The sequence below is a fragment of the Lupinus angustifolius genome, chromosome LG04 (genome assembly GCF_001865875.1).
Source record: "Lupinus angustifolius cultivar Tanjil chromosome LG04, LupAngTanjil_v1.0, whole genome shotgun sequence".
Taxonomy (NCBI): domain Eukaryota; kingdom Viridiplantae; phylum Streptophyta; class Magnoliopsida; order Fabales; family Fabaceae; genus Lupinus; species Lupinus angustifolius.
The window spans coordinates 23,810,325-23,820,602 of NC_032012.1; the positions used below are offsets into that span (position 1 = coordinate 23,810,325).

The following is a 10,278-nucleotide window of genomic DNA, read 5'->3' on the forward strand; positions in this document are numbered from 1 at the left end:
ATTAAATATTATCGCCCCTCCTAAAATTTCGATGAAGATCCGCCACTGGGTCTAGTTGTATAAAATGTGATAGATTCTATGATAATTAAAAGGGTTAATAGTTCAATTTTTATAAGTAATACTTGTTGGGAAATGTAACTCTTTACTTAAAGATATTAGTTTTTTACTCATTGGGCGAAAATATTTGATACTATAAAAAAAATGAAGGGTGACTAAGTTTTTTAATAAAAAATTTAGTGAAGTATTTAATTGTTTACATTCATTACTTATAGCTGAGATTCTACCCGATTACTAATGTTCTATTTGGGATGGTTTTTAGTTTTAAAAAATTTAGAAATCAAAAGTAATTTTCAATTTAATAGTTCTACTATCAAAATTTTGTAATTTCCGAAAGTTGTTATCAAACTTATAATTTCATAAGTGCTACTACCTTTGTCATACACCCTCTATTATCACCAACTCTTAATGATAATTTTCACAATTGTCCACACCTTTTATTACAATTACAATAATAACCAGTACCCTCTTTCTTATTATCGCCATCACATGACACCTTACATCATGTCATGTGACACCCATTACCATTTACCATCACCATTGCATTAAGGTGGTTATAGTTCTTGTTATCACCTAGTTGGTAATAGTAGTAATAGTGGTAATGATTGTCAAGTTGTTGGTGGTCGATAATAGTAAGCATTTAGATTGTGGTGATCATTCAAGTAGTTGTAAATTTTGAGGTGAACTCATTTTTAAAATGGGTATAAAAAAATTTCAATTGAAATTGAAATTTTGTCAAACAAATTTTAATTTAAAATACCATTTCAAAACCAAAATTCAGAAATTAACATCCCCTCAAACTTAATTTTGTGATTGTTTTGTCATGTTTCTCCTATAAGTGGATACTTGAAGCTACCTAAGTTGTTAGATTTAAATGGACATCCCATAAGGTTAACCAAAATTAGTTTGAGAGGAAAATAAAGAATTAAAAGTTGGTACATCAAAATAAAAACAATTTTGTTATACTTTTGAATTGGAAGTTTTCCCCTCCTTAATGAAATTGGAAGTGGGTCTTTTTTGGGTGATAGGAAGTAAGATCTTTTATGCAACCAAAATTAGAAGTTTGATCAATTCAACTAAACAGAGTGACAACCTAGTAATGTCAACATTTGTATAATGTGGTTAGGAGTGTTACAAAAGTATCTAATGCATATATGTTCTGAACATACATTATACAAACAGGACAACTATTTTAAAGGGTTGGTGCTTTATAGCTTGGTAAACTTAGGATTCTATTCTATTTGTTCAACCTACTTCAACCAAATCCTCTACTACAATTAGTATTCTAATCCAGAGGCCTTTTCCCTTCAACTCTATCCATAAACCCAATATAGCAGAAATTGGAATTCCAATGACATAATAAGCTCCAAGGTTCACATAAGCTCTTATGTGCTGCCATCTACATCCTCTAGCAATATTATTATGAATAAGTATAAAATTTTATGGCACAACTCAGACCACATTGCATGAGCATAAAAGTTTTGTGCATTGAATAATTTGAGAGCGAAGAAAGAACCAACCTGAAGGGGTACCATGTAAGGTATCCTGTATAACAGACACACATAACAGTGGAACCATATATGTGACATAATCCACCACATCCTGTTCATTACTAAAAGCATAACCTAGAACATTGTGCGAGCAAAAAGGATTGAGCTCACCATAATAGACTCTGAAGCTGCAAGATCCATTTCAGCAGAAACAGACACTCGCACTGCTTGTGGACTTCTAGACCTTAATGAATTTGAAACTCTAGTGCTGCAAAACCACCCAAAAGAGACACCAATCAGAAATAAATAAAATATTGTTTAACTATTTTAACTTGTAAGGGGTGTATTCATATTTCCATGAAGGGTATTATCACTAGAACTTGCCACTTATCCAATTGATTATGGTATTGTCTAGATTGTTGCGATGATTAGCACCACAATAGAAATCAACAATTGACTATCTAAGAGTAAGATAAGGGAGCAAGATAATCAACTTAAATGACCACCATTCAAGGCTGCAATGATCAACACATACACAACATAAAAGATACTGATGAAAGAGGAAGTAACTTACCAAATCATTCCTGCTTAACGAATAGCATAGCGGAAGAATTCTCCAATTCCATCGTATATCTCCATTGAAATAGGAGTCGAAGTCCTTTCACAGTCAGTTGAGAACAAATATAAATCAAGTGAAAACACATTTAACCAATATGAAGCAGCAATAGAAAATGCTGCTCCTAAACTACCTACTCTAGGTGCAGATACTTCACCAGTTAAGCTTTAGTTCCAAACTTGCAAGAAATGGAATAAACTCCTACTCCTCAACCTCTCGAACTCCCCTCACCATTATGCCTTTAATCATTGGTTTTCTTACCAGTATATTATTGTGTGCTGTAAATTCACCATCTTCTTATGATAGAGTGATAGACAATATATAAGTTTAAACAAAAGAACCAACTCAGTATACCAATCCAAAGCACCTTACCACTCAATTATAACCAAAATGCCAATGTTGCAGGAGCCGGAATCCCAGAGGTAGAAAGCCCCATATTGGCATAAACACCTATGTGCTGCCATCCACAAACTCTACCAATCCCTGAACCAAACAATAGTCATAAAATAAGCTTCTCTTCTGTATAAAAGTTACAACAAAAAGTGTAAAGTTTACCTGTGAGTAAACCTTGTATGCTGTCCAATATTGCTGATATGCAAACCAGAGGAGCCATATGTTTGATATAGATTGTGTTTTTAAATTATGATCACAATTCATAAGTTATCAAATTATAATATGTGAGATTATAAACTGAAAAAATAAATCAACTCATCAGAGTTAAACATGTTGTCTTTTGCTTGTTTTACTTGGTTTATAGTGCGATGTAGTTACTGCAATATTATGCAGAAAATTAAAGTAAGATGAAGAGTATATAGGTTGAATAGTTCTATATTAATTTTCTTGCACTTTGCAAACAATACACGTTATTTTATAGAGTAGGGACTAACCATAGAATTTAAACAAGGGACTCTTACACACTTACAATAACTATGAATAAATCAGACACTAATTTAACAATGAATCAATCAACACATCTCTCATAGCAGCTCCTAATTCCTCACAACCCTGAGAACTGTCACTTTAGTAGAAAATTGGCATTTAATCATTGGCTTCTCATACCAACTTATTGTCTGTTGAAGATTCACCATCTTGTAATCTCTCTCTTGCCTTGACAGCCTACATAATAAGATCACATTTCCTCTCAACAAGGGCATGGTAAATTTGAAGCTTGGGGTTTTAAAGACAAAGGTTATAAGGCATACCTGTTGTTCCCAATTTATGCAACTTGTTATGATTGAAAGTACAACATTTTGAACAAAAGCACCAACTTGTATACCAATCCAAAGTCCCTTTCCTCCCAATTTCACCCAAAATGCCAATGCAATAGCAAGTGGAATCCCACAGAGATAGAAAGCCCCTAGATTGACATAAACACCTAAGTGCTGCCATCCACAGCCTCTAGCAATTCCTGAACCAAATATTAGTTTAAAAAATGAGAGAAAGCATGTCTTTTATATAAAATAGAGTTTAGTACAAAAAGAGGGAAACTTACCTGTGACAACACCTTGTACGCCATCCAATATAACCGATATACAAACCAGAGGAGCCATGAGAGTGACATAATCAATAACTTCCTGCTCATTGCTGAAAACATAACCATAAATATGGCGGCAAGTGAAGAGTGTTCCGCTTACTACACTTGTCACCACGACTGCAAGAGACATTGAAGCTATCACGGCAACTCGGGCAACATGTGGATTCCCAGCTCCTAATTCATTTGAAACCCTTGTGCTAAAATCAGATACAAAGAAGGATAATTAGCTAGCATATTCACTCAAAGATATGTGTAAAATATGCAGAACAATTGAGTTTATGATGCAACCTTGCTGCAGCACCAATTGCAAAGGGAATACTATAGAGAGTTGTAAGGGTATCGAGGCTGAAAAATGAGAAGAAATTATAACAATAGCATTGTTCTTACAAAGAAATCTCAAAAGAGCAGTTATTGTTAGTAAAATGAAATTGTATATCATGAGTTGCAGATAGAATAGAACTAACATACCAAACAGATAGAATAGAAGTTTCAAGTTGTGGATTCGGTAACAGCCCAGACAGCAAGATAAGCAGCTCATATGACCACACTTCAAGGCTAAAGTCATCAACATGCACAAAACACATAATAGAAAAGTTTGGGTAAAGGAAACTTTTTATATTTTATAAACTGAACATATGCAATTTCAAGTGAAATGGAAGATTCATCACCAAATCATTACTGCTGAAGGGATAGCATATCTAAAGAACTCCCCAATTCCTTGGAAGAGCTCCGAAGAAATTGGAGTGCGGGTTTTCGCACACGTGGAAGAGTATTTCATGTATATTCCAAGAAAAATCGCGTTTGACCAGTTTGAAATGTCAATTGCTAATGCTCCACCAACACTACTCAATCCAGTCTTGAATACTAAAGCCCAACAAAGAGGTATATGGATACAAATAGTGAAACAAGAACTTAGGAACAGGGGAACAAACAAACTTTGCATTTGGAAATATCGAATTAATGGATGCATAACTGCATATGCAAAAAGTGATGGAATAAGCCACATTATGAATTTCCCTGCTTCATGTGCAATGAGAGGGTCCTGGCCTACGAAAAGTAGTATATTTTCCATGTTGATCCAAACCAAAGACAGGACACAAGAAACCAATACAAGAGAGAATATAGCAGTGTATGTTTGTATTCCAAATCTTTTAAATTGCTTAGCTCCATAAGCTTGTCCACAAATAGTTTCAAGTCCACTAGCCATTCCCATCTGTTAGCATGTGCAATTTATCAATGATGTTGTCAAGAAAACATTGATGGTTTTGAGCAAGCTAGCATGTTAAAAAAAAGTTGATAAAGAAGATCATGCCAATTATTATAAATACAAGCATTCTCCTTCATTTGTGTCCATTCAGTGCTTAAATGTGTTGGAATTCTTGAATAAGTTAATTTTTTATTGACCAATTAAAAGCCCGCGTATAGATTCTCTCAACTCAAATATGAGCAGAAGGATTTGTTGTCCCAAACTATGTACTAGCCAAACCAATGATATTGAAGCAAAAACATAAAATAAAAAAATATTTAATTGTTTTAATTGACATGGTGTTTTCATTGGTCTGCGACATGGTTTATGACACATTTTGGGACAGGATATCCTTGTTCGAAGTATGAAGGATTGAAGGCTAGATGATGGTCAAGATTCAGGAACGTGAACAATAGAAGTGAGTAAATGGAAAGAGTAAATACAAAGAGAGAATTTTGATTCCGGCAGTAACCTGCATTATGCAGATTTTGTTTTCACACTATACAACGTTTTCCTTATGAAAATACAATATATATTTTCACATCTAAACCTATTATTTTTGCAAAGAAAAAAACAAATGATGAGATGGAATGATCTAAGTGTATAAAAACAATGCTCTTAATAGAAACTGAAAATGCTGTGAACAGAAAAGATACTGAATCTGCAACTAAATTCGTTTTCACAATGTATATGTCTTATTACATACAATGAACATGTTTGTGATCTACAATAGTGATTAGTAGCAACTTACTATAAAACTGAAACCAGTGACCGATGCAAGAGATATGGCTAAGCCTGCACTAGAAAGATAAAGCTCACCAAGGTGACCAACCATCATTGTTGCCACAACTTGCAACAAATATTGTGAAGAAAACACAACCACAATTGGCCCTGCTATAACACTAATCATCTTCATTTCTTCACTCAAACTACCCCATGTAACTCTTTGTTGCTGATGATGATTATTATCTTCATACTTCTCTGTTTTCTGCTCTGTCTGGTTTGGTTCCATGTTCATGGTTCCACAGAGAAGAGTCTGTGAAGAAGGCTTTGAAATGATAATTCTGGTGTGGTTTATTTACCTAACAATGCTTCACATTTATACACAGAGGCAATGTAATTTATGTGTTCTATTAAAGGAATAATGGTTGTTGTATGGATAAACTTATGGCCGTACAAATGCCAATCTACCTCAACCATAATATTGGATTAACCGAAATTAGTTAATATAATATTTCACTTATGTTAACATCCTACTTAAGTTGTTTAATGGATATCAAATATTCCTAATTGAATAAAGACTTATTAAATATCATGTTTCTCACTCTTTTGGTGATAGAATGGGATAAATGCAATTATAATCTTACAAATGGAAATGGAATTATTCTAGCTTTAAGCTTCTTTTTGATGAAATATCTATCAACATCTATATGACTTGTTCTATAAATGTTACAAGAAATTATGAGCAATTGCTTTTCTTGATGTATTGCTACATGACAAATGCATAGCCTCCTAATTAATTGTTTAATGGTATAAGATCTTGTTAGATCGTCAGAGAGACCAAAAAATTAAGAATTAGATTTCTCAGAATAATACTAGTTGGGAAGAAGAATTACGTAAAAAAAAATGGATGAGCATGTCATCCATATGGACAATAATTACATAAGAAATTACTCAAAGAAACCAACAAGTGGCCGTTCATATATTGAGTGGCATGGTTGGCTCATGATACCATAAAAAAAAGTATAAAAAAATAATTACATAAGAAAAATTGTATGCACAGACATATATGAATTTTATATTATTATTATATTATTCATCATTCATATTTAATTATTACTGATTTTTTTTAAAATAATATAAATTAATAATGAATTATAAATATTTATATTAATAGTATGCATTCCAATTTTATTTTGTTTTATCAAGGGGACTTCATATATAACACGCGAGGTCCTGTAATTCTTGTTTTTTATTAGAGATAATAGTTGTACACTAATCTTACATAAGTACAAATGCCTAATTAAACATCAAACATGATAACCTAAATTAGCTATTATAATATTTGATTTATGATTTATCCATGACGTGTCGTTTCTATGCATCTTGTTTATTGTATCATATAGATTTACATTAATTCCATTGTGTTGGAATTAATTTTCCATCTACTATATACCTATGACATTCTATACATTTAATTTTTGATAATGGAACACCCTGGAATTTGACATCTATCACACCTAGATCCTGCACGTTTGACGTGATATGTCCAAATATTTATGTGTTTTAACTTTTAACCGAAATATGAAAAAATTGGTATTAGGTATCTTACTGACCAAGATGAAATTAAGGTACATAGTTTTCTATAACCAAAATTTGGATCTGTGCACCTTAAAACCATGTATTTATATTTTCCAGAATCTACATGTTTATAAGGATTCATTAATGCTTAAATCTTTCACTTTGTTGATGATATCTCTTTATTTTTAGCATATTCCAATTGGTTGATCAACGAGATATTAATCTAGTGAGATACGAGACTATTAGATTCTCACAAAGACTAAAATTTTAAGTTTTTGATTTTTAGAAACAACACTTATTAAGAGAACAACCATACCCATGAAAAAATTAACTCTTTACTCAAAAAGTAAATAAATACCACTCATACTATAAAAAAAGATATTGATTGATCCCTAATTTATGTGCATACTTTACATGGACATTTGTGGATTAATCACAATTTATCTTTATATTGTTTTGTATATAGGTGTCTAGACGGCTTATTCGAATAGGTGTGGGCTACCCACATCGGGTTGGGCTATTCTAGATTAGACTAAAAATCTATATATAATTTATGCATATCAAACTGTAGCTCAAACACATCCTAAGTGGGCTGTGTCGAGATGACCCACATAATACTAAAAAATATTTATTTAAAATTTAACATATTTAATATATATATATATATATCATTTGATATCAATGTATAACATTTTTAAAATATATATGTATATGTCATTTGTGTTAAAATATTATGTCAGATCTACAATATAATATTTAACATAACTCATTCATTAAATCTTTTATTTTTATTGAACTATCACTCTCTAATACAATATAATTTGTAATTTCACTTCAATATACAAACCCTTCGACGCTATCAAAAATAATATCACCCTAGTTTATAGTAATGGTAATATGTGCTCTATATGTCAAAATATAACCATCATTTTAATATATGTTCATTATTATTTACTTTTTGTATGAAAATCCTTTGTATAACACTTTCATTGTGAACTATTATGTTAAATCCGATTGTGTGTGGTTCTCTATGCTAAACAATTACATTGTCTTTTAGTTTTGTTGTATTTTCTTTATTATGTTTTTGATGTGAAAGTTAAATCTACTTAAATGCACAATTAAAAGAGAAAATTTGAGATCTATATCAATGCTAAAAAATTATATGACTTGTTATCATATTATATAAATGAAAAATATATAATATGATACACAAGCCATATAAATTTTTGAGCTTTGATGAACGGACTCGACTGGACCCACCCATTTTAACAGCTCTAGTGCAATTCCCTACCATATAAGATAGGATTATCTTAGATGTGATATACATATTATTTATTATCTTATAAATCTTTAAATTAACCATAATACCCCTTGTTTATTTTTTTTTTACGTTTATACAAAAACGACCAAAATATATCAGGCAAATTTTTTTTATTTTTTACAAACTATAAAAATTACTGTAAATATGTTCACTGTTTTTTGTTATATATAAAAATGAGCCAAAAAAATTTATATTCACATAATTAATTATTATATGAAATTATTGTAATAGTCCATAAATATAAAATTTATTGTAATTGTTCGTAAATATTAAAACTCTTAGACTATAAAGTATGTGTTGGACCAGACTACGACTAGGGAGCCTCCAACCACTGGGGAGTTCTATTGTTACATGTGTATGAGAAGAGTGAAGAGTTACAAGTGAGACACAACGTCTTGAACCAAAACCTTAAGGCATTAGTTCCATGTGTCTTTCCTACTTATAAACTCTTTCACTCCTCCACGCATATCCAATATGGGACTTCACACTTGAATAAACCCAACAATCTCTCCCTCAAGTGTGAGTACCACACACTTTCCGGTCCGCTCCCCTTAAGTCCCACCATGTCTCATGTAACACTATGTTTTTCAGAGCATTTTTAATTAAGTAATTAGTATTAATGGATTAATTATAGAAATTAATCAATAATTTTTTAGGCTAAATCTCAGTTGAGTTTTAGTCTTGTATTATGATTTTCTTTATTGCCCTATTTTTTCATAATTTTTGGAGAATAAAAGTTTGTGAGACGATTTCGGGTCATTTTATCGAGTTTTCGCCCCGTTTTTGAGTTCAATAACTCGGAGTCGATTTTTGATTTCACCGTTGGCTTCGAAATATTATTTCTAGTCAAAATAGACACCAAGTTTGTCCGTAAATCATCTCTAGATATTTTTCACCTCGAAATTCAAGTTTTGATGTTTCAGACAAATGTCCTAAATCGGGAGATTGTATATTTCCGGACGAAATTATCCAAAAAATTTCGGACACGATGTTTATTGGAAAATTATATCATATCAATAAAGTTGGAAATCATCATTTCATGAGTCACTTACTTGTTACACAAATAATACAAAAGCTTCTGAAAACCCCTAAATCATTCAACAAATCCTCTCACTCCACCAACATTAGACACATCACCTATGCTAATCTAAATCTACTTACTTTGCATTAAATTTTCTGATTTGATGAGGGTGAGGCTCTCCTATAAATACCTCACATCATTCTCTCATTTTTACATTAAATTCCCTATACAAACTAAGGTAGTCTTTTATTTTCTTTTCTTCATCTTCTTCTCATACTTCATAGAAAGTTATGAGCTTTTATTATATTATTCATAAACTAGAGTTTATATTTGTTCTTAAAGTATTTTACGAAGGCATAACTAAAGGGGATGATAATAAAATCATATGAACCTTTATGTAGTTTTTTACTTTTGTAAATCTTGAAATTTCTTCTTTGTTCTTAAATGAAAAAATTATATCTTTGGACAAGGTTAAATGAGTTATTTGTTTGAAAATATTAGAAATTATTGTTAGTATTTGAATATGTTTAAAGGTGATGATTTTAACATCAAAAGAACATTTAATGTGTTTAGGAAAAAGTTTGTATTTTATTCTTGAAAGTTTATGATGTTGATGAGTTGTTGTTGAAAATGTTTCATTTTTAGAAAGTATTATGTTTTAAAAGTGGTTTAGCATATTTTACTCTTTGATT

General features: G+C 31.2%; 1 protein-coding gene and 1 pseudogene across 1 annotated transcript; both read right to left on the reverse strand.

The window, feature by feature from the left end:
* On the reverse strand, window positions 1,254–2,776 carry LOC109344746 (annotated as a pseudogene).
* On the reverse strand, window positions 2,954–6,000 carry LOC109346375 (protein DETOXIFICATION 12-like). Its single transcript, XM_019585897.1, has 7 exons — window positions 5,695–6,000; window positions 4,366–4,910; window positions 4,166–4,252; window positions 3,986–4,042; window positions 3,656–3,894; window positions 3,366–3,571; window positions 2,954–3,279 (listed from the first exon to the last, which is right to left on the reverse strand). The coding sequence occupies exons 1-7, from the start codon at window positions 5,959–5,961 to the stop codon at window positions 3,217–3,219; spliced, it is 1,464 nt and encodes a 487-aa protein (XP_019441442.1). The 5' UTR covers window positions 5,962–6,000; the 3' UTR covers window positions 2,954–3,216.

What these genes read in the sequence shown, in the direction of transcription:
- LOC109346375 (XM_019585897.1), bottom strand. Translation starts at nt 5,961, where the DNA reads ATGAACATGGAACCAAACCAGACAGAGCAGAAAACAGAGAAGTATGAA. An exon ending in CGTACAAGGTGTTGTCACAG is followed by an intron (nt 3,572 to 3,655) that starts GTAAGTTTCCCT and finishes TATTTGGTTCAG; the next exon opens with GAATTGCTAGAGGCTGTGGA. An exon ending in GCATAAATTGGGAACAACAG is followed by an intron (nt 3,280 to 3,365) that starts GTATGCCTTATA and finishes CTTATTATGTAG; the next exon opens with GCTGTCAAGGCAAGAGAGAG.